We start from the raw sequence: 26,887 nt of genomic DNA on the forward strand, positions 1-26,887 counted from the left end.
ACAAAGTCTCTGTATAATGACTTACCAATTGGATCAAGGGCCACCACTGGCTCTGACGGCAGGCTTGGTTTGCCTACTCCTGCTAAATTGATTGCCATAACTCGGAACTCATATTCCAGACCTTCAGTTAGTCCCGTCACTTTGAATTCTTTCATCCTAATAGGAGTCTTATTAGCTCTCTTCCACAAAAGGCTGTTTCTTTCCTTGAACTCGATATGATACCCTATAAAAGACCCAGTGATGTGTCAGTTCCCAGAGAAAGCACAAATGTAGCCTGATTTTTAAATACGCACATACACAGAACAAATAATCGTTCTTGTTGGTATCTACACTTTTATTACCTAGCCATAGGGATATTTTTAGCTCCTGGAATAGACTTACTTATGGCACCTTCTGTTGAAACATTTTAACGTATAAAAATAGATACTATCATTTAGAAAGCCTTTATTAACTATTACATTAGGAGTTTTTCATTCAAATGAAGTTAGCTTAATGAATTAGCTTACTTAATTCTTAATGTTCTGAATGCATGATGAACTGAGAAAAGGGACATATGCTTTTGGATGTGCAGATAGTACTATAAGAAGTAGCACAGATTCAGCTTGTTTTCGGGGAGGAAGATTAACGTAAATGCTCTAGGATAAGAACCAACAAAATACCTGTAATTGGAGAGCCTCCAGTTTTCCTGGGGTCAGTCCATGTTAGAGATACGGAGTCATGTCTGACATCCACGATATTGGGAGGTGGGGGAGCATCAGGCACATCTAGGGAAAAGCAGATAATTCAAGATTTATAATCGGGAATGTATTCGAAATGAACTGGAACCACGTTCTGCTCTATGTTTTCTGACCTTGAGACACTTACCAAATGGGTGTCTGGCAACAATTGGCTCCGATTTTAGACCCTCTCCTACACCGTATTTATTCTCGGCACTGACCCGGAAGGTGTATTCCATCCCCTCGTGGAGTCTCATGACCCTGAATGTGGTTTTCTGGACGGCCGAGGCACAAGTCACCCACTTGTTGTTTACAGAATCTCTCTTCTCTAGGATGTAGTTGGTGATCTCAGAACCTCCATCGTCCTTCGGAGGACCCCACTTTAAGGTTACGGCTTCTGCTGTGACTTCTTCAAATTTGATCGGTCCAGTGGGGATGCCAGGCTTGCCGACAACTTTTATGGTGAGAGTCCCTTCCTTGGTGCCAGCCACATTCTTCAGTGTGATTGTGTATTTTCCAGCATCAGATTTTCGGCAATCATATACGACAAGAGTGGTGTTAACTGCAGATGATTCAACACTGACTCTTGTGTCTGTTGCTAGAGGGTCTTCCCCTTTCTTCCAGGTCACGGATGGAACTGGCTTGCCTTTTATGGGGATCTTAAGACGGAAATTGCTGTTTTCTTTGGCCAAGTAGCACAAATCAGGTAGGTCCTTTAAGTCAAGGTCAGGAGCCACTGTAAAACAGCAGAGATAAGTCATTTTTTAATGCCAGGCAGTTAGTTTTTTCAGATCATTATAGTTTTTAGAGGGTTTTTAGGTAAGCCAGGGAATAGGGCTCAAGAGCACTTTTAGTTTTTTATACGGAGCATTTTAAAAGTCTCTATTGAATTTGTTACGATGTTATTTCTGTTTTATGCTTTGGTTTTTTGGCCATTTAGCATGTAGGATCTTAACTCCCAGACCAGGGATCGAACTTGAGAACCCCATGTATTGGAAGGTGAAGTCTTAATCACTGGACTGCCAGGGAAGTCCCAAGAGTGCACTTTTGATGACAAAGGGGAAATGGAGATGATGGCTAAGGGCTTACCGACATCATCCTTTGCCACAGCAGTGATTTCACTTGGGGTGCCTTCTCCATTTTCATTCTCAGCGCTCACTCGGAAGGTATATTCCTTCCCTTCAGTCAAGTCTTTTGTGGTGTACTGTAAGCTTAATGATTTCATGACTCGTTGCCACTTATTTTCTTCAGTCAGGAAATCAACGACATATCCAGTGATTCGACTTCCACCATCACTGCGAGGCTTCTTCCAGCCTATGCTGCAAGATGACTTGGTGACAGAGGTCACCTTCAGGTCCACCACTGGTCCAGGGGTTTCTAGAGCAAAGGAGAAATGATGAGTCTAAGCCCCAGAAAACCGAGGTAAGGTGTCACTCAGAGTGATGGGGTGGTAGCCTCATTTGCTTACCGGAAGCTTTGACAGCATCACGTGTCTCACCGGGATCACCAATGCCATACTCGTTTTCAGCAAACACCCTGAAGAAGTAGGATTTTCCCTCCTCCAGGTTAGATACTCTGAAGCTTGTTTTTGAGCACTCTGTTGTTACAGTAGACCAGGACTTCCTCTCTGCATCACGCTTTTCTACCACATAGTTTATGATGGGGCTTCCACCATCAATAATGGGAGGATCCCAGGTAACATAAGCAGAATCTTTGGATACTTCTTTGACTGTCACATTGACGGGTGGCCCAGGAGTATCTGAATAAATAGTGGGTAAATAAGAAATGAATACCTAAAAAACACATTGGCTACATTTTAAACATACATATGATTGTTTCTCCATGTAGACTTACCAAGCACTTTCACTACAATGGTATATTCCTTTTTACCACAGCTGTTCTCCAGAGTCAAGATGTATTTTCCTGCATCATATTTGTTCACCTTTTCACAGCGCAAGAAGGTGTCAAAGTCAGTGGACTTTATGTCCAGTCCAACCCTTTCTCTTAGATTGACGTTTGGTTTAGACCAAGTTATCTTGGGAGGCGGACGTCCTTTCACTGGCACGTACAGTCTCATGGTAACTCCAGCACGCAATATGAGGGTCTTCCTCAAATCAGCATCAAGTTCTCCTTCAGGTGGAACTGTTTACCATTGGAGTGAAGAACGTTAGAGTAATGTGTATTTCCAAGGACTGGCCTGATAACTCCTAAAATACGTTTCTGATTTCTAGTTCTTAAAAAAATTCTTAATATAATCCTCAAAACTTTTCCCAACTATCTTAAGACTCTGTAGTAATTACTGACCTTTCTATTTTCTAGTATCCTATGGCCCAACCCACGTTTTCCCTGGAGGATCTGCATCTCCTTATCTCATGAACCTTACATACTCTTAAACTCTCTGTATTTCACAAGTAGATGACTGATTTTGGGCTTTCTTCCAGTGAAAGCACTCTGCTATACACTCTGGCTTTCTTTATTTCTTTGTAGGAAGAAAAGTACACAGTGGGTGAAGTGTAATTCAAAGTAGTAGGAGCATTGATTAGGGAGAATAAGTGAATAGAAGAAAAGGTGGGAAAAGAAATTAAGATGGAGAGGGGTGGATTAGAAGAGAAAATGAAAACCTAAGAATAATAAATAGCTCACTGCTGCTGCTGCTAAGTCGCTTCAGTCATGTCTGACTCTGTGCGACCCCATGGACAGCAGCCCACCAGGCTCCTCTGTCCCTGGGATTCTCCAGGCAAGAGTACTGGAGAGGGTTGCCATTTCCTTCTCCGAAATGGCTCACTACTTAGTTTTTTAAAAAAAAACAACAACTTTTTATTCTCAATAAAATCCCTATATTCCATAATCTTTTGAAGACAGGAAATTCTCAGGTAAGTAAGAAAAGCATTTCAAAACCACGAATCACCTTGCCTTCCATTTGGCTTGTTATACAGTACCATAAAATACCAACCCAGCTCTCCTACAACATACTTCTAGAGTTACCAACCCTAAAACTTGTAAATAAATAAATCTACATAGAGGAGTTCTATATATTCCTTCTTACTGTATGACTGATGAAAAGAGTTCTGTATATTTCTCCTGGTAATACTTACTTAAAATGTCCTTGGGACAGTGTTTGTCGGGCACATCGCTGGGGTCACTGTATCCAATCTTATTAACGGCATACACACGGAACTGGTATTCTGTGTTTTCCATTAGGCCGGTAACCTCAAAGCGGGTTTTCTGGAGCTTCTGTGGTAAATTGCACCTCACCCAGTTATCCGAATCAGCTCGTTTTACTTCAACAAGGTAACCAATGATAGGACTGCCCCCGTCATAGGCTGGCTTGCCCCAAGATAGACTCACAGAGCTCCGGGTTGTGTCATATACTTTGGGGAAAGCTGGTGGTCCAGGAGGATCTGAGGATGATAATAGAAAAATTTCATTAAAACGTCATTCCTGGTTGTTGAATGCTGATTATCACACAGCTGTGGGACTCTTCCATGAAAACTTACACAGAGGATCTTGGGCATAAACAGCTTTGGAGGCATCACTGGGTTTGCCTGGTCCAGCCTTGTTGATGGCTATAACTCGGAACTCATATTCTGTGCCTTCTTGGAGACCTGTTGCTTTTATTGTTCTTTCTATCACAGGTTTTCTGTTGACTTTAGTCCAGTTAACTGCGTGGGTTTCCCGCTTTTCAACCAAATAGCCGGTGATGGGGGAGCCGCCGTCATCTGCTGGGGGCTTCCAGCTGACTGTCATGTGGTCCTTGGTTACGTTGCTAATAACAGGGGGATCACAGCGTCCAGGAGGGTCTGCAGAGGTTAACCGACAGGTTTATGTCCCGGTCTAAAAGGTAATATTTAAAAAGCAGAATGAAAAACTGCAGGAAAACGTTCTTACCGTAAGGGTTTTTGGCAATTGCTGGCTCAGTTAAGATTGGGTCGCCCACTCCGTATTTATTTTCAGCACAAATTCGGAACTGGTACTCGTGGCCCTCTATCAGTTTCTCCACACTGCAGCTGGTGATGGGCACAGTAGCAGAGACTTGAGCCCAGTTGGGTCTGCTCGTTTCACGTTTGTCGACAATGTAGTTGGTGATTTCTGAGCCTCCATCTTCAAGAGGAGGTTCCCAAGAAAGCATTGCACGATCCGAATACATTTTGTTGATTTTAACAGATGCTGGAGGACCTGGTTTATCTGAAAGGATAAGAAAGAAAAGTTAAGTCTTTTTCCCAAACATATGAAATAGGGGATGAACAGAGTGGAGGACTGGAGACCCGGGTTGCTGTCTTTATACTGTCATTAACTTCCCGTATGACCTTGCAAGTTACTTTTCTCCAGATCTTAATTTCCTCATATCTAAAATTAAGTATCTGGAATACGTGATCTCTAATGGTCTTTTCAGCTGTAAAACACTACTGTTCTGTGTTGAGAATAATTCCATGATGACAAAAGATACATCAAGTTAGGTATCTTTTCTCACATGTTATTTTGCAAATTCTATGACATCACATTAACCAAAGTAAAGCCTGAGAGTCTAGTGAAGTGTTTCAGCTACCTAATACTTTGAGCTTGATAGTAGCTGATTTGGAGCCACTTGGGTTTTCAGCAGTGATGGTGTAGTCCCCTGAGTCTTTCCGGGTCACACTGAACAGCTCCAGGGTGCACAGGTTCCGCTTCGTGGCCATCTTGATCCCTTCCGATGGTTTCAGCAGTGTGCCATCCTTCTTCCAAGAGACTGTGGGCTTCGGTTTGCCAAAGACAGTAGCATCCAGGCAAACGTTGGTTCCAGCTTTCACAGTAAGCAAAGATTTCATAGCCACACTCAGGTCTATCCTGGGAGGCACTGGAAAGAAGTAAGATAAAGGGATTTAATATATGCAAAGCTATATTATATAATGCTTATTTGTAAAAGTGAGAAATAAATAGGCTATCTTTTTCAAGATGGGATTTTCTTAAAGTAACTATTCATTATAAAAGAAATACAAGTTTAATGCCAAAATTTGATAATGCTGACAGTATAAAAAAAAGGAAAGATATTATCCACCATCCCAGCATCCTGAAAGCTTCACTCTCATCACTTTGGTGCATTTTTCGGGGGCATCTTTCTGTGCATGTGTATGGTTAAAAGTATGTGGTCTTCACGGTTTGCTATCTTTTTAGTTTAACATGTTGTTATGATTCTCTATAATCATAATTTTTAATGTCTGTATACAAAGTACCTATCATTTTATTTGTCCTTATTTTTATAGGTGTAGATTTAGTTTTTTATTAGGGGAAACATATATTATGAGTGATGTCTTCCTTTGCCTAGAATGTCCAACAGAATCTTACCACTTTCTGCCATGATAGTCACTGGATCGGAAGGTTCAGAAGGCTGGCTAATATTTACTGCGGTCTTGGCAATTGCTCTGAATTGATACTGAGCATTCTCTTCTAAGCCAGTCACTGTGAACTCTTCCTGGGGAATCTGGTGAGGTGAAGTATTACACCGTATCCACTTATCACCAGGAAGTTTGCAAGCTTCTACGAAATAGCCAATAATTTTGCTGCCTCCATCATGCTTAGGACGAGCCCAGACAAGAGATACAGTACTCTTGGAAACATCAATGACTTCAGGCTTGCCAGGAGGATCTAGAACCAAAAGAGATATTCTCAGCATTTGTCTTAACAGCAGAAATGTTCTTTTTCACTGTATCACCCAGAATATATTCCTGAATGGAAATAGTAACATTTAGAGATGCCAAGATTTAAATGTGTCGTCATAATACTTAAAAAAATAATTACCAATTGGAGTTCTTGCAGTCACATATTCAGTTGGTTTGCTGGGTGGGCTGGATCCAGCTTTGTTTAGGGCATAGATTCTGAATGAATACTCAAGGCCTTCTACCAGGCCAGCACAGGGATATTCAGTTGACCGGACAGGAGTGTCGTTGGCTTTCACCCAGAGCAAACTGTTTCTTTCTTTGCGTTCAATCAGGTAACCAGTGATGGGGCTCCCTCCGTCGCTGTCGGGCCTGTCCCATGCCACGAAGATGCAGTCTTTGTTGACTTTAGTGACCCGTGCGTTCTTGGGTTCACTGGGAACACCTGGAGACGAAGACCAGGGAAATGTCAGTTTCCAGCCTACGCAACAGATTAGAAAGAAAACAGTTCAGTTTTTCGTCCTGAAAGGAACATACCAAATGGGAACTTAGCCACCATCTTGGGAGACGTGAGAGGCTCTGAAATGCCAAATCGATTCTCGGCACGGACCCGGAAGATGTACTCTTGGCCTGGGATCAGTTTCCCAACCCTGCAGTTAGTTTTTGTCACTGACGCTAGCGCTGTCACCCAGTCACCTCGGCTCACGTCACACTTCTCCACGATGTAATTGGTGATGTTGCTGCCTCCGTCCTCCAAAGGAATGTGCCAGGACAGGGAGCAGGCATCAGCGTCTATGTCAGAAATGTCAAACGGAGGCTGGGGGGGTCCAGGAGCGTCTGCATGAACCAAGAGGAGAGAAAAGGTAAGGATAGGAATGGGACTGGAAAAAATGCTTCTGATCTTCACATGTGGATGGCTGTTTGTCTAATGCTGAACCTACCCATGACGATGACTTTGATTTTCTGAGTGTCTGTCCCAGAACTGTTCTCTGCGGTGAGGCTATAGTAACCGCTGTCTTTCCTAGTAACATCTTTTATGATCAGAATTGAAGAATTGTCTGCTTTATGCACAGCCAGGTGGCTGGAGGTAACAACGTCATCTTCTCCTTTTTTCCATTTACAGACCGGATTAGGCTTTCCATACACATGGGCTTCGATTCGGAGTTTCTTTCCAGCTTTGATAGTAATTTGCTCTGGCATGAGGATCTTGGGTGGCACTGAAAGTAAGATGAAGATACATTAATTTTGTGGGGAGGTTAAATTTCCTCTAATGAGGAACTATACTAGTGTTTTTCAAGTGGTGAATAACAACCCATTAGCAGGTTCCAGGGGATGCATCACTGCTAATATTTTTTAAAAAGAATGAAATTGAATTGAAAATACCAGAGTCTAGCATACATAATAAGGATGGGTGTTGCTCTAAGAAACTTCTTTTTAAAGTTATATATATATATATATATATGTATGTGTATACTGTGTCATGATTTAAGTTGTTTTACCATGCGTTGTGGGTGTAAATGTTTGAAAACCACTATTCTCTCCTATATTTCAGGTATTTCTGGAATTAGATTCTTCGGGGATAAATGTTTCCATGTCAAAAGAAAATTCTTGTAAACTGTTATCACGTGATAAAAATGACTCAGCGTCCACTTACACAGCTGTTCTTTGGCTTCGTACACGCCTTCAGCTTCTCTCGGCAAACTGACTCCCACAGCATTTCTGGCCGCTACTCTAAATTTGTATTTCTTCCCTTCCTTGAGGCCAGTGACAACCAGGCTGAGGTCTTTCACCACTGAGTACTCTGTCCAGCGATCTGCAGGCTGCTCCTCTTCCCTGTAACTAACGATGTAGCCGTCGATTTTAGCGCCTCCATCACGCAGGGGCGGTAACCAGGCTAATACAGCGCTGTTCTTTGTCATTTCAGTAACCTCGAGTTTCCTGGGTGGATCCGGCTCACCTGGAAGAAAAACGTGATTAAGAAAAAACTGTCCAGGTCGCCAAATCCATCCCTTTGTAATATACATTAATGTTTTCATATGCCACCTGCTTCAAAGTATGTGGGAAATGTGATTCGGGCTGTTGAGAGTAAAAAGTACTCGATGAGGCAGATCAAAAGTCTTCAGTGAGAGAGTTAGACATTCTTTTGTGCTGTGTAGGTTTCTACGAGTTAAAGCCCTTTAGGGTTTTGGTATCTGGTAACTGTTTGGTGTCTTGACTTGATTGAAGTCGGGGACTGGGGTTAAGAGAGGGGAGAAAGGATGTGACTTACTTAGAGGGTCTGTTGCAAGCACTGGTTTGGGGACATCTGTTGGGACACCAGGGCCATACTCATTGACAGCAGTCACTCTGAAGAAATATTCTGTCCCGGGGACAAGATTGGTGACATGGAAGCTCGTTTTCTTCACTTCTGGGGTGACTGTCGACCATGTCTTTCTCTCGGCCTCACGTTTCTCCACAATATAATGTGTCACCTGGCTCCCGCCATCATTCTCAGGAGGGCCCCAGGAAATGTGGCATGATGTTTTAGTGACATCTGAAACTTTTAAATCAGACACGGGCCCAGGGGTATCTGTAAAGAACCACAAGATTAGATATATGAGTTCCCTCAGCCTCCTGATTAACTAAGGAGATTTTTGAAGGGGAAGAAGACAGTTTTTCACTACCCACCTAATACTCTGACATTCACAAACACGGCCTTTTCTCCTGCTGGGTTCACAAGCGTCAAAGAGTATTTTCCTGAGTCGTCACGCGTAGAATTGGGGATGACAAGGAAGGCCATGGTGTCAACCAAATCGACCTGTCCCTTTCTGACCACATTATCAATACCCACTTTTCTCCAGGTGACCTTAGGGGCTGGTCGCCCTCTCACTATGGCAAATAGTCGGATGGGGCATCCTGCCCTCACGGTGACCAGTTTTCTCATGCTGGCATCCAAGTCAATCTCCGGAGGTTCTACAAATGACATGAAGGCCATTAGTTGACTTCAGAATGTGGGGAAGTCATGTGAGAAGTGAAACAATAAACCAAGTGACAACCTAGGGCCTCACCTAGGATTTCTTTAGGTTTAATAGCATCCTTTAGTTCTGCAGGGCGCCCGATGCCAACTTGGTTTTGGGCACAAACCCTGAACTCATATTCCTGGTTTTCATCCAAGCTGGTCACAGTGAATTCCATGCGGACAAGTTGCGCTGCAGCATTGCACCTTTTCCAGCCTTCATCCGGTGACATGTCTGCTTTTTTAGGTCTCATTTCCACAACATAGCCAATGATTGGTGCACCACCATCATACACTGGTTTTCCCCAACCAAGAGTTATGGAACTTTTGGTTGTATCAACCACTTTGAGATTGGTCGGTGGACCAGGTGGTTCTGAAAGTAAATTACGTAAGAATAAATTTACATTTGGTTAACCACTACTAGTGATATGTTAATATATAATTTTATACAGTCTATTCTTAATTAACCACAGATAGTACATTCAATTTCTCAGTTGCTAACCAAGTCCTCCTTATTTTCCTTTGTAAATTTAGAATCTACCATTGTTCGTATATTTTAGGTGGTTTGGTAAAAGATCTATTTGGAAAAATACTGGCTAAGATAAAGTTTTGATGTTGTGGATTTAACTTACTTGTCTAATACCTCTGCATTTGAGATTAAGAGTTGATATAATACCAGAGAAAAACAAGAACATCATACCTATGGGGTCTTTTGCCACCACTGGTCTTGATGGCAAGCTTGGTTCTCCAATTCCAACTTCATTTTCTGCCTTGACACGGAACTGATACTCATGTCCTGGAAGGAGATTCTGTACTTTCAGACGTCTCTCGGGAACTGCACTCTTGTTGACAGGGACCCATCGCACTGAATGTTTTTCCTTTTTCTCCAAATAGTATCCTGTGATGGACTTTCCACCATCATATTCAGGTGGCGTCCAAACCACGGTCATCTCTTCTTTGCTTACTTTAGTGACTTCTGGGGGATCAGGGCGACCAGGTTTATCATATTTGGTTTTCGCAATGACTGGCTTAGTTTCTGTTGGAGGTCCTGTGCCTATCTTATTTTCTGCACGGACTCTGAAGATATATTCATTTCCTTCTATGAGACGTGTTACTGTAGTACCAGGAGTTAAGATAGTAGAGGAAAAGGTGGACCAAACCATTCTCTTGCTCTCACATTTTTCTAAAATATAATTTTGGATCTCACAGCCACCATCATCCTCCGGTGGATCCCAGCGAAGAGAACACCTGTCACTACACACATCAGTAATTTTCAGATTTCTTACAGGGCCAGGCTTATCTAAAACATTCACAGTGGCAAAGGCCACGAAACTGCCAGCCGTGTTAGTTGCTGTAATTACGTATTTACCACCATCACTTCGCTTCGCTTTAGTGAGAGAAAATTTAGACGAATCACCGCTGGTGTCAATCTTGACCCTTGGTGATCTTGTTAAGTCTGTAGCATCTTTGTCCTTGGTCCATGAAACTTCTGGAAACGGTTTGCCTCTAACACCTGCCTCAAGTCGAATGGTGTCTCCTGCTTTGACAGTGAGCACACCACTTAATTTCAGATCGAGTACTGGTTTCTGTAGGTCTTCCTTCACAACAACTTCCTCTGTCTTTACCCAGTCACTTTCCCCACCTTCATTCTTTGTTTGCACTCTGAACTCATAAATCTGGTTTTCAACACATTTGTCAACCATGTAGTGGGTTTCTTTAATGCTTCCTTTATGCACTCTTTCCCAGTCAGGAGAGCCCTTCAGCCTCCGTTCAACGTGATATGATAGATTTGGGCTACCACCATCATAATCAGGCCGCCTCCATTTTAGATAGACAAATGTCTTTCCTTTATCTGCAATATGAAGGTTTTCGGGCTCCCCTGGTCTATCAATAGGGTTAATAGCCAGAATCGGAGTTTTGGTTTCAATGGTTGGCCCAACACCTACTTTATTCTCTGCACAAACTCGGAAATAGTATTCGTTGTTGGCTAAGAGGTTGGCCTTGATTAATCGCTTAGTGACATCTGAGGCGACAATTGACCAGCCTTTCTGATTTGGTTTGCGATATTCCACTATAAAGTTTGTTATTTCTGAGCCACCATTGTCTAGTGGGTTTTCCCAAGAAATTGTACAGTTCTCTTTGGTTACATTGGTGACCTTTAAATTCTGGCAAGGCCCGGGTCTGTCAAGGACATTAACGATAGCAAAACCCTGGGCGTGTCCACTGCTGTTCTTGGCCGAGATGATGTACTTGCCATGATCAGCTCTAACAGCTTCTTTAATTTGTAACTCAACACGAGGTAGGTCGTGAATTATGTTAACCCGCTTATCCTGGACCACTGCTTTGCCTTCCTTGGACCAAGTTATGTCTGGTTCAGGTCTGCCTTTGACCCGAGCAAGAATGCGGATAGTCTGGCCTACTCTGACGGTGATGACATCACGACAGGTTACGTCAAGTTCTACTTCTGGAGGATGAAGGATGTCCTTTGCAATTACAGATTCTGCTAGTTCGCGTGGCTCTCCTTCTCCCACAATGTTAGCTGCCTTTATACGGAATCTGTATTCATTTCCTTCGATGAGTCCAGGTACCCTAAAGGCACACTGCCTAATGAGTTCATCTTTGTTAATCCTGTTCCACTGTGTTGTCCCAGCTTTCTGACATTCTACAACATAGCCCAGAATGGGGCTACCACCATCGCTGAGAGGCTTTGTCCATACCAGATCAGCTGATTCTCTGGTCTTGTCTTTCAGCTTAGGATTAATAGGTGGTCCAGGTGGTTTGATGGGCCGGCAAGCTTTTATTGGATCAGAACTTGGGGATGGATTGCTTAGTCCTGCAAGATTCTCAGCAAACACTCTAAACTCATATGTATTTCCCTCATAGAGTCCAGTCACTCTGAACTTCAGGTCCGCTAGAGGAGTTTTGTTGACTCGCACCCATTTGCCTGTTACTTCTCGACGCTCCAGATAGTAACCAGTTATTGGACTCCCGCCATCAGATTTTGGCAGGGTCCACGCCACTGTTGCAGCATTTTCCGTAACGTCAGTAACCACTGGTTTACCAGGAGGAGATGGAGGACTAAATTTATGTTTAGCAACAGTAGGTACAGAGTCAAGAGGAGGGCCGATACCAATCTTATTCTCTGCTTTCACTCGGAAGACATATTCATATCCCTTTTGCAGGTGTGGGACTTTCAACTTTGTCTTGCTGCTACCTGAAGATACCACACCCCATGTATCTTTCTTTGTGTCTTTTTTCTCAACGATGTAATTTATCACAGGGCTTCCTCCATCATCCTTAGGTGGCTGCCATGATATGGTCATATATTCAGGGGTAACTTCCAGGATATTAATAGGGCCTGTTGGTGGACCAGGAACATCAAGAACAGTAAGATGTACAGCTACTGTTTTGGTGCCAGCTGCATTGGACACTGTGATCTGATATTCCCCGGTGTCTTTCCTTAAGCAGTTCTTAATGGTGAGTACTGACGAGAAGCTGTCAGTCTCAACTGTATAGTGTTCATCTGTTTTAATCTCATTCCCATCGGTTGTCCACTTTGCAGTAGGAATGGGCACGCCTCTTATAATGGCAGGGAATCTGACTGTAGTTCCGGCTTTTACCACAAGGCCTTCAATTAATTTCACATCCAGCTCCACAGATGGAGGCACTGGAAAGTAAACACGAGGAAATAAGATTTTGCTTTTGATGATATGGATAATATCACAATATAAATAATTTTAAAAAGAAAAAAATGGTGCCAATCTAAAATTTACCTAGTTTTTCTTGACATTCTATTGGGATAGTTGTGTCAGGGAGACCAAGACCCACAATGTTTTCAGCTTTTACCCGGAATCTATAGGTCTTTCCTTGTTGTAGTCCAGTAACAACACACTCCAAGTTTGTCACAGTCTTGAACTTAATCCAGTCTTCGGTGCCCTCTTCCTGATATTCTACCAAATATCCTGTGATTGGAGAGCCACCATCGCGGTCTGGCTTATTCCAAACAAGGGAGACTTCAGTCTTGTCAACATCCACATGGTGTAGGTTCTTGGGTGGCCCTGGGGGATCTTTTCAGAAGAAGTTATGATGAATAAACAATATTCTCAAAGACAGTCAAACAGTACTTTTGTATCCAAAGAGAGCAACTTACGTAGGGGATCCACAGCTTTGATGGGTTTAGGTGTTTCTACAAAGGGACCACGTCCATACTGGTTCTCAGCAGCGACTCGGAAGACATACTGATTGCCTTCATTAAGATGCTTAGCCAAGTGACTCTTTTTCTTTGATGTAGTTGAAAGAGGTGACCACTGGGCACTGGCAACATCTTTCCTCTCAACCACATAATTTGTAATAACAGAACCACCATCGTCCAGGGGTTCCTTCCAAGTAAGGTAACAAGAATCTTTCCTTATTTCACTGACTTCCAGATCTCTAGGTGGCCCAGGCTTATCTGAAAAGTGTTAAATAACACAGTTATGTAAGTGATTTGATCCAGCTAAGAACTCAAAATGTACTGAGTTACATTTATATGTTATTGCATTAAGGACATCACGAGCACTAAAATTCTTACCTAATACGAGTACTTTTACTGAGACAGTTTTTGAACCAGCTGGATTCTCCACTGTTAAGGAGTAAATGCCACCATCTTCATGGGCAGCATTACGAATTTCAAGCTTGCTGCCAACTGGAGTAACATCAATTCTTGCTTTAGTTGGAGCCTCTCTGTCTTCCTTTTTCCAGGTTACTTTTGGGAACGGCACTCCTTTGATGATGGCACTAAGCCTTAGAGTATCACCAACCCTTATGTGTTGTTCTCTTGCCATGTTGGCATCAAGAATCAACTCGGGGGGTTCTAGAATAAAGAGAATGGTACTTTCAGATTTGCTTTGTTCATGTATTTTACAGTTAAGCATAGACAATGAAACCTGTCTTCCTTGCAGAGGCAACTGAGAATGTCTGTACTCACCGAGCCTGTCTTTTACTAGCACTGGCTCAGGAACATGAGCTGGATCTGACTCGCCAGCTGCATTAACTGCTATTACTCTGAACTTATAGGATTGACCATCCCGAAGACCGGTCACTTTATAGTTAGTTTCAGGACAAGACTCAGGAGTGTGATTGGCTCTTTTCCATTCTTCATCTCCAACTTTCTGGTACTCAACAATGTAACCCAGAATCTTGCTCCCACCATCACGACGTGGTGGTTGCCAGGTTAGATCAACTGAATTACATGTTGTATCTATTGCTTCAGGATTAACAGGTGGACTTGGTTTAGCTACATAACAAAAGAGAAAATCAAAACAGAGTTAGAATATAGCTGGAAACAAACTCAGATAAAATGAAAGCTGAAAGAATGCTTTAGTGCTATACCAATTGGGTCTTTAGCAAAGACTGGTTTGGATGGTGGACTTGGGTCTCCAATACCAATTTCATTTTCTGCAGAAACCCGGAATTCATAGTGACACCCCTCTAGAAGATCAGGAACCCTAAATTTAGTGTGTGGATGGATAGGCTCTTTGGTAACTCTAGCCCATCGTTTGGACATAGTTTCCCTCTTTTCCAGGATGTAGTTTGTGATGGGCTTTCCTCCATCATGTGGCTGGTTCCAGGAGACTAATGCAGAGTCTTTGGTAACTTCTGTAACGATTGGCTGGTCAGGTGCATCAGGAACCCCTAAAACAAACATTAGCACAATGTGTTAGAGATTTAATTCTTCCTGTTAACAACAGCAAACATTAAATCACTGAAAAGAAATACGATGCATACTGAAGCGATCTTTGGCTTTCATTGAATCAGACACCAGAGGATCACTTATTCCATACAGGTTTTCAGCATGTATCCGGAAAATATAATCTTTTCCTTCAAGCAGTTTAGAAACTTTGCATGTTGTTTTGGCACTTGCAGATGTCACAGGCATCCAAACGTCTTTGCCCACCTCCTTCTTCTCAATAATGTAATTGGTAATTTCACTGCCTCCATCATCTAAAGGTGGCTTCCAAGAGATAACCATGTAATCTTTTGTCACCTCATCAAAAATAACTGGTCCTACTGGTGGTCCAGGACGGTCTGAATAAAAGAAAAAAAAAAAAAAAAAAACACAGCACAAAATGTTATTTCCACTTCTGCTCCGGAAAGAACAGAATGTTTCTCATACTTGCTAAATAATACTTACCAACAACATTAACTTGACAGACACCCTTCCTGGAGCCTGTACTGTTCTCCACAACCACACAGTATTTGCCAGAATCTGAACGCTTGGCCTTGAGCTTCTCTAGAGCAAGCGTTGTCGGGGTGGTCTTTATATGAGTGCGGTCATCTTCCAGCACATCAGCTTCATCTTTGAACCAAGAAACTTTAGGCTTTGGTTTGCCTGAGTAACGGCCAGTGAGGGCGAACGCTTCACCAACTCGGACTATGAGCTTATCTCTGAAGTCGAGGTCAAGCGTTGGAGGAGCTGAAATGTATAATGATAAAGGCAAATCAGTCTGACTGAGGTCTTACAGTAAATCTGCATGCGTACAAGTTTTCAGAGTGTAAGCTGCATTTGACACATACCCAGCTCATCCTTGCAAGTGATTGGCTTGGTGCAAAATGATGGTTTGCCTTGTCCAACAATATTGACAGCGCTGACACGGTACTCATAGGTATCACCTTCTTTTAAGCCTTTCACAGTGTATTTCCGGCTCATCAAGTTGTCACTTGTAACTTTGTGGAACTTCTCAGTTCCAATGAGACGGCTTTCCAGGACATAGTTGATGATTTCAGATCCGCCATCATACTTAGGGGGATTCCAAGTCAACGTGACAGAGTCTTTGGTAACTTCTTTGACTTCCAGGTCTTCAGGACGCTCTGGCACAGCTACAGGTGTGGAGTGACAGTGAGACAAATGTGAAAAATGTAGGAGAATGTGGTAAATATTACTTTCTGAGGATTGCATTTAAACATTAAACTATTGGTAAGTGACGAAAGCGCTCTCAACATAAAATGAGTAGCTAAAAGGGATCCAATACAGTCTGATTTCCAGATGACAAAACAGAGGTTAATTGAGACCAGGTAATTCAGGAAAGTTCTCCAGAGCTGGTAGTTTCAGAGTTAGGAAACTGCTTCATGTTTATGCCATTAAGTGAAAATTTTAAAAGTGCAGTATTATATGGAAGGATCTGAGGCATATGTATTCCCATAACCTCTTTCACAGTCACATTCAAATAGAACCAACATCAGATACTGAGTATCTGGCAAATGAAAGAAATGTTTGGCATTTATTTATACATCTATTTTGTCACTACAGTCTTTGATTAAATGAGTGAAGAAGTGATTAAGGATGAAATTGTTTTAAACTGTACTTACTGATTGGATCTCTTATGACAATAGCATCTGTGGTCTCAACAAATGGGCCCATGCCAATACTATTTTCAGCCGCAATTCGGAAAAAGTAGGCTTTTCCTTGAATGAGACCCTGGACGGTAGCATTGTGTCGGGTAACTGTGTATGTCACTGGGGTCCATGCCCTGCGGTCAGCTTCCCGCTTTTCAATGACATAATTGGTGATGGGAGAGCCTCCATCATCTTCTGGTGAGAACCATGTCAGCTTGCAGGAGTCATTGGTCAGGTTGTGAGCCAGGAATGGTATTCCAACAGGACCTGGTACATCTAGAAATAAGAGGGGAAGGTTTCTAGTTGTTTGACTTCAATGAACTATAGGGCTCAATATTTGTTACCTTCTGTTTTTAAAAGGGAGACAAAAATACTGTTATGAAAAAAATAAGATTTTGTGTTTATTAAGGTTTGTTTTTTCTTTCTTTCCTGATGTCTATATCCAACCATATTTTAAAATAAAGTTAGCGGTAGTTACTGATTGCCCCTGTTTTAACAGAGACTTATGGAACAGTTTTATATACATACACACACACACATATATAAAAATTTTTTAGTAATTTGTGAGTCAGATAAGAGGGTGATGTTGGGAGGAAAGTGCACAGAGGGAGACGGGAGAAGGGTGAGGAGCAGCATGACTATTTTTTGTGTTTAGTTTACTCTCCAGAAGGAAAAGGGGGAAGACAGTTTTATCAGGGTGATCAGTGAACCTGAGTAGCACAGAAGACCCCAAATCTCAGAATGACCCGTGAGACAGATGGTTGCAGTTTAACCTGGAAATACACCAGTTTGTAAAGTAACAGCCATTGGACAGAAGAATTGCTCAATGAGATTGTTTCTTCATGCCATTTTCATTAATAAAACAAACCAGTTTCATAATATGAATTATGCTCAATAGAGAACTGGTTATTTTAACATAAGAATTGGGTGTTTGGAGTATGGCTGAGCCTAAAGACATGCTGAGAGAGAGATCTGAGTGGGAAGGCTTCACTTTCTGAGCAAATCACTGGAAGAGAGCAGTCAGAGAGAGGTGGGAACAAGCCCTGCAGAGTTCAAGTCAGTATTCAGGGACTAGAAATGCAATATTGATAATCCAATATGATGCTTCTCTTTGATTAGAATGTGGACAGCTTCAAAGGGATTTTTGCATTATTATAATAAATAGCAGGTCCTATGATGTGAAAAATGGTCAGTCTTATTAGCAAACTGTTAAACATTCTTGGACATTTGCAGGAAAGTTGCTTTTATGAAGACTATATGATAATACAGTAAATGCTTATGGTAGCATGCTATATAAAAAAGGCAACATACAGGACTTCATAGTAGGAGTATAGCCATGTTAAAGTATATATTAGATAAATAGTAAGGAGGGAATTTTAAGAAATGCTAATAATAGAGGTCAACGGGATTGTAGGTAATTTCTCTTATTTTCCAAAATATTTGTAATATAGTTTTCTTAATAGTACATCTTTCTTGTAGCTGAAATAAAATGTTATTTTTAAAAGATGTGTGGACAAACTCAGTTTTTACCTAATACATCAACGATAATTGTCTTCTTTCTTTCCCCTGCTGCATTTTTAGCAAGAAGAGAATAGACGCCTTGGTGGCTCCTCTGGCAATTCTTGATGACCATGGATGAGCTAATGGCTGTGCTCTCAATAGTGGCCTCTTGAGGTAAAGCTCTTTCATTCATGTTCCAGGTAACAGTTGGAGGAGGCTTTCCAGACACATAGGCGATGATCCGAATCACCCCTCCAGCATGGACTACAATTCTATCTCTGACGCTGGCATCTAACTGAAGGTCAGGTAATTCTGGAAAACAATTTAAAAATAGTAAGTGTGCTTTTCATTTCCAATCCAAAATGCAAACATTGATAAAATAATAGAAACATCAGTAATTACCAAGTCTATCCTTCATTTCAATAGCATCTGTGACTTCTCCAGGTTCTCCAATGCCGGCAATGTTGACTGCTCTAACTCTAAATTTGTAGAATGCTCCTTCTTTCAATCCTGTCACAACAAGTTTGGTTCCTCTCACTTCTTTATCTTTAGCCTAGGGAAAAGTCACAGCCATTTTATGATTAGAATACAGTGTGTGACATGCGTGCTCAGTTATGTCTGACTTTTGGACTACCTGATGGACTGTAGCCTGCCAGGCTCCTCTGTCCATGGGATTTTCCAGGCAAGAATACTGGAGGGGGTTGCCTTTCCTCCTCCAGGGCCTCTTCCTAGCCTAAGGATCTAACCCATTGTCTCTTATGTCTCCTGCCCAGGAAGTGGGCTCTTTACCATTGTGCTACCTAGGAAGCCACTAGAATACAGTAATGCTTTCTTATCTGTGGTTTTATTTACCACAGAATTCATTGGGAATCTGAAAATACTAAATGGAAAAAAGTTTCCATAAGTAAACAATTCATCAGTTTTAAACTGAGTCCCACTCTGAGCAATATAATGATATCTTGGGTCATCCTGCTCCATCTCTGCTTGGGAAGTGAACCATCTGGCTTCACTGGTGGCTCAGTGGTAAAGAATCCGCCTGCCAATGCAGGAGACGCAGGTGTGATCCCTGAGTCAGGAAGATCTGGAAAGAAAAAGGCAACCCCCTCCAGTATTCTTATCTGGGAAATCCCATGGAGAGAAGCCTGGGGGGCTACAGTCCAGAGGCGCATAAAGAGTCGGACACGACTTAGCAATTAAACAACAGCCCCTAAACAACAATAACCTGCCCATTAGTATAAGAAAAACCATAGTATATAGAGAGAGCTCAGTATAATTCTTGGTTTCAAGCATCCACTGGGGGTCTTAGAATGTACCCCTTGGGGATAGAAGGGGATTACTGCAGTTTTTTTGTTTTAATAGCTTTCCAAAGTGTAACAATAGCATATTTACTCTCTTTGGGAAAATTGTTAATTTAGGTTTAATGGATCAGATATTATAGGTAAATACTGAATGGAAGCAATTATGTTTTAAAATATTGTCAAATGATTGAAAAAACTGTACTGTACTTATTCCACTTTTTTAAGCTTTAGAGCCAAAAGGTTCATAATAATAAAACAAGTTTTTTACAATTAAATTTATTTTTAATTGAAGGATAATTGCTTTAAGGACAAATTTTGATGAAAATTTTGATATAAGATGTCTGGATTATCAGTTAAAATATTTTTCTGATTTCTTAATTAAAAAAATACAGGTAAGAATGAATGGGATTGATAATAACTATACATGTTCAGTTTATTTACAGTATATTCCCATCATGCCAAGTTTAGCTACCTTTTCCCATTCTTCTTTTCCTTCTTCTTTATATTCAACGATATATCCTGTTACTCTGGACCCACCATCTTTTAGTGGGGGAGACCACTCCAGATCCGCAGATGATTTAGTCCAGTCTGTAACTTTGGGAAATGGAGGGCCAGGAGGTGCTGGAAAGAACAAGTAGACATTATTCTTGACTTTTCCATGGTACTTTGGGAAGAAAAAAGAAAAAAGGAATGGTTTGAAGGCTTACCAATTGGATCTCTAGCAGTCGTTGGGTCTGATGGCAGACTTGCTGGCCCCACACCGGCAGCATTGATGGCGTATACTCGGAATTGATAATCAGAACCTTCAATCAGACCAGTCACTTTGTAAGAAACACCCAAAGTCATGGCTTTGATAGGATCTCGGTTAACTCTCTTCCATCTCTTTGTAGTGGTGTCTTTCATTTCTAGCCAATATCCGGTCACAGGAGAGCCTCCATCGTATTCTGGCTCTTCCCAATTGACAGTCATGGAGTTTCGAGTCACACTGCTAACTGTTGGCTTATCTGGTGCTCCAGGGACAGCTGTGACAAAAATCACAGTGATTTATAAGAAATTATGAAAGACAAAGACAATAATGACTTTGAGCGTGAAATATGTGATACTTACAGAAGAGGTTTCTCGCTGTTTCAGGTTCGCTGTCAAGAGGCTCCCCAATGCCATATTTATTCTGGGCCATGATTCGGAATACATACTCATGGCCTTCTAACAACTTAGGAATTGTGTACGTGCATTCTTTGGGCTCACTGGAGACACGCACCCATGTCTTCCTGTTAGCTTCTCTTTTCTCAATTACATAGTTTGTAATCTTAGACCCACCATCGTCTATAGGTGGAAGCCAAGATAATGTCATTTGATCTGCCGAGACAGATTCGAACTTTATTGGTCCCACTGGAGGGCCAGGGCGACCTAAAATGGTTTTAAAAAAGAAAAGCTTTTAAGGGAAAGATCTTAAAACCAAATATTACGTTTATGAACAGAAAGTCATGTAGTTTTAATAAAATCATGTCATCTTTACCAAGGACATTCAGTCTCATTTCCTTTGATGCTGTTCCCAGATTATTCACAGCTGTGATGGTGTATAAGGCAGTGTCACTCCTGCGAGACTGTGGGATCACTAGGGTGCAAGTATCATCCACCACCAGTTTGTTGACATGGGTATCATAGACAACAGGTTCTTTGTTATCAGGCTTCTTTGGAGGAGCTTTAAACCAGGTTAGTGTTGGAAATGGCACACCTTTAATTTTGGCCACAATGTTAACATCAGTTCCTTCTTCAACCTCCATGAATTCTTTCAGCTCAATTGCAGGTGGGCCTAGATTATTAAAAAAATAAATAATTGTCATTAGAAACATAAAACACTAAAGGATCAGAAGTATTGAATAGAATCATAAAGAACAGATCTGTCTTCAGCTAATTTGTACCAGTTTGGGGACAGGCATAGGTGGTCATCATCCTTTCTTCATCTCTATGTAGCTGTGTATCAGCTATTGCCTCTCTCTTACCTGGCATCATTATGATGGTAGATACTGAAAGAAGTGCAACTGTAGTAAGTAGCTTAGGCTTGGGAGTTCTTTCATGATATTCCCTAATACTTATTCAGAGTAATGAGGGGGCCTATTTTGTTCTGAGATGAATTCTCCTTTTAAGAAATATAACTGCTAGTCGAGGCAGAGCAATTTTCCCTTTTTCATGAATTTAGTATGAGGATGTGCAAAGTGGGTGGTGAGTACCACTTTCCTAAGTTTAGAAGGGAGAGCTAACAAATACACAGCAGCAGAGATGGTAACAATAATTACAGGAAGAATTATTAGCGTATTTCTGTGGATATTTTATCGCTTAAAATGGATGTATCTTTTTTTCAAACAGAGAAAAGTCAACATAGCTTTAATAAAACCCCTGTAATCTTTACTCAAGGACACTCAGTGTCATTTCCTTTGATGTTGTTCTCAGATTATTCATGGTTATCATGATATGTAAACAAGTTTCTTTTTCTCAAGTAGAGAGAGAGAGACTTGACTGTGAATATAAACGGGCCCTGGCAGTTGCTAAGAAAATAACTGGTTACTTTTTGTCCCTTTCGAGGAGCATTCAGAGGAGCTGTTTTATCTTTTGGTAAGTAAAACAGCCTATTGTGGAGAAAAATCAGAGTAAGGAAATTCCACACAGTATCTCCTTTTAGTAAAGGAAAGGTAATCTGTAAGGAAATGCGATAATTCTGTGGGAGCTGAGTGATTAGGTAACAGGCCCGTGTCCAGACTCAACCCATGGGAGCTTCCAATGCACAGAGCCATCTTTTTTATTTTGGATTTTTGAGTATCTAGGAAGGCACCCATAAAGAGGACCTTCTCTGATCACGTGTTGGTACGTACATGTCTGGTCTCTGATGATCACGGGGCCGACAGTGGCTGAAGGTTTGCTGACTCCTGCCGCATTGACGGCTTTGACTCTGAACTCGTATTCCCCACCCTCGATGAGGTCTTCCACGGTAAATTCCAGTTCTTCCACATCACGCTTATTGCACTGTCTCCATGCTTCTTTCTTTTTCCCAGTAGGATCCCATGCAAGGCACTCAACAATATAGTGGGTGACAGGGGAGCCGCCGTCATTCTTTGGGGGTTTCCATGACAGGTGTACGGTGTTCTTCGTTACAAGGCCAATCTTCAGTTTAATAGGGGGATCAGGAGGATCTTTAAAAACAAAGTATGAATTGTTTACAACAATACATTTCAAGTTTAGGAAGCTAATTTAATCTTTGACTTAAAAACTTACATATTGGGTCTCTGGCAGTGGTCCTCTGAATCGTTTCCGCGGGAGCACCAACACCAAAACGGTTTTCTGCCCGCACGCGGAAGAAATATTCCTGTCCGGAGATGAGGTCAGGGACAACAAATGAGGTGCTTCCACAGTTGGGATTGACTTTAGTCCAAGCTTTTCCGTCAATAGTCCTCTTCTCGATAACATAGCCTTTGATCCTGTCTCCTCCGTCATCATCCGGCATCTTCCATGAAAGTTTGCAACTGCCCCTTGTGATGTCACTGACTTTCAGATCTTTGGGTGGCCCTGGTACATCTGTTGGATCCAAATCACAATGTAAGAAATGCTATCTTGTTTAAAATAATTTGTTCTTATTCCATAATAACTTTTAAAGCCTTTCTTACCCATGACTTTAACTCTGCAATTTGCTGTCTTTTGTCCGGCTTTATTCTTGGCTGTGATGCTGTATTTGCCTGAATGAGATCGTTTACATTCCGGAATAATAATTACTGATGAATTTTCAGCAGTCTCCAGCTGTACAAAGAAAGCAGTAGTCATACAATGAATGATCATGTTGATGTGTGGCAAAACCAATAAAATATTGTAAAGGAAAAAAAAAATAAATAAAAAAGAAAGAAATAACAGCAGTATTGAAGTCCATCAGATTCTGAAATCATTTCAATTTTCTTTTTCTTACCTGTGCATCTTCAGGTATATCATGAACCCCATCCTATTAGAAAATAAGATAATCAGTTATAGTGTAAATATTCCTAAGAGTGATTCAGTGGGAGATGCAGAGAATTATAATTTTCTTACCTTCATTGCCTTCTTTGCCTTTCCATCAAATTCCCAAGATGATTTTGGTGTTGGGCGTCCCTTAATGACGGCAGGAATCCTAATCTGTGTGCCAGCTTGACAAACCAGGCAGTCTTGTGCTCCAATGTCAATGAAAACTTCTGGTACCTCTGAAATACCATGGTTAATATAACAGGATTTAGCTCACCTTTTTCAAAAAAGTAATTGGCACATCTTCAGTAAATGAATCAATTTCATAATAAGATCAAAAGATGAATAAAAAAATGGATTAAGGACTAGTACCTTGAATATCAGCGGCAGGAATCTCTCCAGTTGTATCACTTGGTTCAGATTCACCGGCTTCATTGACAGCTTTCACTCTGAATCTGTACTTCCTGAGCTCTTTCAAGTTTGGCACCACACATTCACAGGTAGGTAGAAGTTTGTCTGGTTCATTTACGCTTTTCCAGTCTGTACTGCCTTCTTCTTGCATTTCTACAATATATCCTTTGATTGGACTGCCACCATCTTTGGCTGGAGGTTTCCATGCTAGTGTGATGCTTGACTTTGTTTTATCTTTGACTTCTGGGCGAGAAGGTGCTCCAGGTGGGTCTAATAAAAAAAAAAAAATCAAAATATGAAGCTGATGAGATGCTAGATTTATGTACTGTAAGAATATTTTACTATGCCTGATCATATTTTATTTTTAAAATATTAAAATAGGAATGCCAAAGGAATAAATTACCTTCTAGAGAAGAGAAATAGAAAAAAGTCTATTTTCATTTAGCATTAATGCTAAAACAAAGAAGGCAAACAACTAACTGGGAATAGAAAGACTACTGGCTAGCTCTTGATAGGTTATTATTCTATTTACACATGATTGGTGAAAAGCTATTTTACTTTTGAGATCTCTTTGAAGAGATTCTGCAGTATTCTATACTAAAAACTTAATATAACCTACCATAAAATTAAAAAATGACTTCATCATTAACTGTAAACTTTTGAACACAAACTGATTTTTAATGCCTTGTATTGTAGATAATGACCCTGTCCCTAATCACATAACAATACATTATATTTCTGATAGTGCTTTACAATTATGGAAATTCTTTTACTCTGTTCATCTTTTTAATGATAGGTCTTTCCAGTGCTTAAGACAGTTTTTTACACATAGCATATACACATAGTATATATTTAATACTAGCTTGCAGAATGAATGAATAATTCATTTTTTATATATGCTCCATATAGGACTTAGATTATTTTAAGTCTTTTTTACAAATAGCTGAATTTTTTCCACAGAAAATCCATACATTACAACACATGGTATTATTCATTAAGGCCACAGTATTTTAATTTTTGAACTGATATGCTTATAGGTCTTTCAGAACTGCTTTTTATTTGACAGACTTCACAGACTATGCTTGAAGATCTTACATCTTTGTTCAGTATGTATTATTGAAAATTTAACAAACTTTTTTTTTGTTACACTCCTACTGGACGGTCTGTTTGGTGAGGGAGATATTTTCACAGTAGCTGATTAAAGAGGCAGAGGTTTATTTTAAGTATGGGAGCAAAGAGGAGCTATATAGTCAAGGGTCTTTATTACTGTGATTCCTCATAGAATACTAGGTTTAATCTAAGTGTTTAAAAACCATGAGTTTCTCTATGTGTGTGCATACACAGGTATATATACATATTAGACATGTGTGCTTAGTGTGTGTATATGTGTCTATACACATATATATACTTTTGACAGTCTACATAAGCATGAAATTTTTAATTTTAATAAATAAAATAACTTGGCATAGAATAAATACAAGAAATTTAAGAGCAGAATTTTCTATTTAGTGGCTTTGTCCTTGATATATTCCAGAGATGGAAGCCTACTTACATATGGGATCTCCTGCAACTTCTGGGTCTGATGGTTCACTGGGAGGGCCAACTCCTGCAGCGTTTATTGCCATTGCTCTGAACTGGTATTTAACACCTTCAATCAAACGGGGAACATTAAATTCCACGCCTTTCAAGCCCACTTTGGTTATTGGTGCTCGGCTAACACGTGACCAGTAGGCACCTCCCTCTTCTCTCTTCTCCAGCCAGTAACCAGTAATTGGAGAGCCGCCGTTGTCCAGAGGAGGAGTCCAGCTCACTAGCATCGACCCTTTGGTGCGCTCCAGAACTTTTGGTTTTCCCGGAGGTCCAGGAGTGCGGTAAGGATCTTGAATGACCACTTTATCTGATTTGCATTCATCACTGGTTCCATATTTATTCACTGCCCTAACTCGGAACTCGTACTGACCATTGGGGATAAGTTTCCAGATCTAGAAATCAAATGAATAATAATTTCTTAAAAACCATATACTTATGTTGATTTTCACTTGATTTAAAATTCAAGTCATTTGGTAGGGGAAGACTGTAAAAAGAAATAAATCTATAAACTCAATTATCTGAGTACATACACTCACATGTGGAGAAAGTCTTTTAAAATGAGAATGTGTACATTTATTGAACCTAATAATTTGTCTCTCAAGTAAAAGAGAATCTGTATATCAAACAGAAATTACTAAGGGGCCTTATGTGCAAGGCGCTAAAAACTAAGGATGTTTGTGTGGAGTTTTAAGTTTAATCATTAAATTCCAAGGTCATATTAGAATGGTGTTTATTCAGGCTCAGGTCCTTTTAATGTGCATAAGAAAATACTTAGAAGAGTTTACCCCGTATTTCCTCTCTACAGCAGTGTTGGTAACTTCTTCCCATTCAGCTTTCTTCCTGCTTGCATCACGCTTGTCAATGATGTAATGGGTGATCTCACTGCCACCATTGTCTAGAGGGGCATCCCATGTTAGGTAGCAAGATTCAGCTTTAATGTCAGTAACAGCAAGATTTCTTGGTGGGGACGGACGATCTGAAAAGGAACCAATGGAGGAGATTGAGAAGGAAATTCTTAAACCGATGCTGGATTTCATTCTTTTATAAGAAAGAGTATTACTTACCATATACTTCCACATGGACATTTCGGAACACTGAACCAAGGCGATTAGACGCAGTCACCGTGTAAGTGCCTTTGTCCTCCCGGACTGCTTTGGGAATGCTAAGCTCAGTCTTTGCCTCACTTCGGGAAACTTCTTCCTTAGTTATCTTAAGTGCATCGCTGGGTTTCTCAATCACAGTTTCATTCTTGGACCACTCAATCTTAGGCATCGGAAGGCCTGTCACATCTGCGGGAATGTTGACAGGCTCTCCCGCCTTAACTTTGATGGTGTCTCCGCGAACAGCCAGGCGCAACTTAATAGTTGGAGGCACTGCAAAGAGAAGGGA

General features: G+C 41.0%; 1 protein-coding gene across 1 annotated transcript in view; it reads right to left on the minus strand.

Moving 5' to 3' along the window:
* Positions 1–26,887, minus strand: part of TTN (titin) — a 274,875-nt gene that overhangs the window by 51,834 nt on the left and 196,154 nt on the right. Inside the window, exons 260-302 of the mRNA XM_018065217.1 lie at positions 26,563–26,871; positions 26,284–26,474; positions 25,461–25,890; positions 23,870–24,178; positions 23,588–23,736; positions 23,469–23,501; positions 23,176–23,305; positions 22,787–23,086; positions 22,387–22,704; positions 21,033–21,329; positions 20,624–20,923; positions 20,224–20,538; positions 19,989–20,137; positions 18,621–18,771; positions 18,249–18,530; positions 16,692–16,994; positions 15,900–16,202; positions 15,517–15,798; positions 15,111–15,410; positions 14,715–15,017; positions 14,311–14,619; positions 13,915–14,196; positions 13,495–13,794; positions 13,118–13,411; positions 10,045–13,011; positions 9,397–9,717; positions 9,017–9,301; positions 8,619–8,918; positions 8,004–8,306; positions 7,291–7,566; positions 6,887–7,186; positions 6,492–6,794; positions 6,039–6,338; positions 5,263–5,550; positions 4,605–4,901; positions 4,214–4,516; positions 3,812–4,117; positions 2,571–2,858; positions 2,185–2,475; positions 1,806–2,093; positions 865–1,452; positions 660–764; positions 26–223 (exon numbers count right to left, since the gene is read on the minus strand). Of these exons, the coding sequence (XP_017920706.1) occupies positions 26–223; positions 660–764; positions 865–1,452; positions 1,806–2,093; positions 2,185–2,475; positions 2,571–2,858; positions 3,812–4,117; positions 4,214–4,516; positions 4,605–4,901; positions 5,263–5,550; positions 6,039–6,338; positions 6,492–6,794; positions 6,887–7,186; positions 7,291–7,566; positions 8,004–8,306; positions 8,619–8,918; positions 9,017–9,301; positions 9,397–9,717; positions 10,045–13,011; positions 13,118–13,411; positions 13,495–13,794; positions 13,915–14,196; positions 14,311–14,619; positions 14,715–15,017; positions 15,111–15,410; positions 15,517–15,798; positions 15,900–16,202; positions 16,692–16,994; positions 18,249–18,530; positions 18,621–18,771; positions 19,989–20,137; positions 20,224–20,538; positions 20,624–20,923; positions 21,033–21,329; positions 22,387–22,704; positions 22,787–23,086; positions 23,176–23,305; positions 23,469–23,501; positions 23,588–23,736; positions 23,870–24,178; positions 25,461–25,890; positions 26,284–26,474; positions 26,563–26,871 (14,646 nt within the window). The remainder of the gene's footprint in view (positions 1–25; positions 224–659; positions 765–864; positions 1,453–1,805; positions 2,094–2,184; positions 2,476–2,570; positions 2,859–3,811; positions 4,118–4,213; positions 4,517–4,604; positions 4,902–5,262; positions 5,551–6,038; positions 6,339–6,491; positions 6,795–6,886; positions 7,187–7,290; positions 7,567–8,003; positions 8,307–8,618; positions 8,919–9,016; positions 9,302–9,396; positions 9,718–10,044; positions 13,012–13,117; positions 13,412–13,494; positions 13,795–13,914; positions 14,197–14,310; positions 14,620–14,714; positions 15,018–15,110; positions 15,411–15,516; positions 15,799–15,899; positions 16,203–16,691; positions 16,995–18,248; positions 18,531–18,620; positions 18,772–19,988; positions 20,138–20,223; positions 20,539–20,623; positions 20,924–21,032; positions 21,330–22,386; positions 22,705–22,786; positions 23,087–23,175; positions 23,306–23,468; positions 23,502–23,587; positions 23,737–23,869; positions 24,179–25,460; positions 25,891–26,283; positions 26,475–26,562; positions 26,872–26,887) is intronic.

The sequence above is a fragment of the Capra hircus genome, chromosome 2, assembly GCF_001704415.2.
Source record: "Capra hircus breed San Clemente chromosome 2, ASM170441v1, whole genome shotgun sequence".
Taxonomy (NCBI): Eukaryota; Metazoa; Chordata; class Mammalia; order Artiodactyla; family Bovidae; genus Capra; species Capra hircus.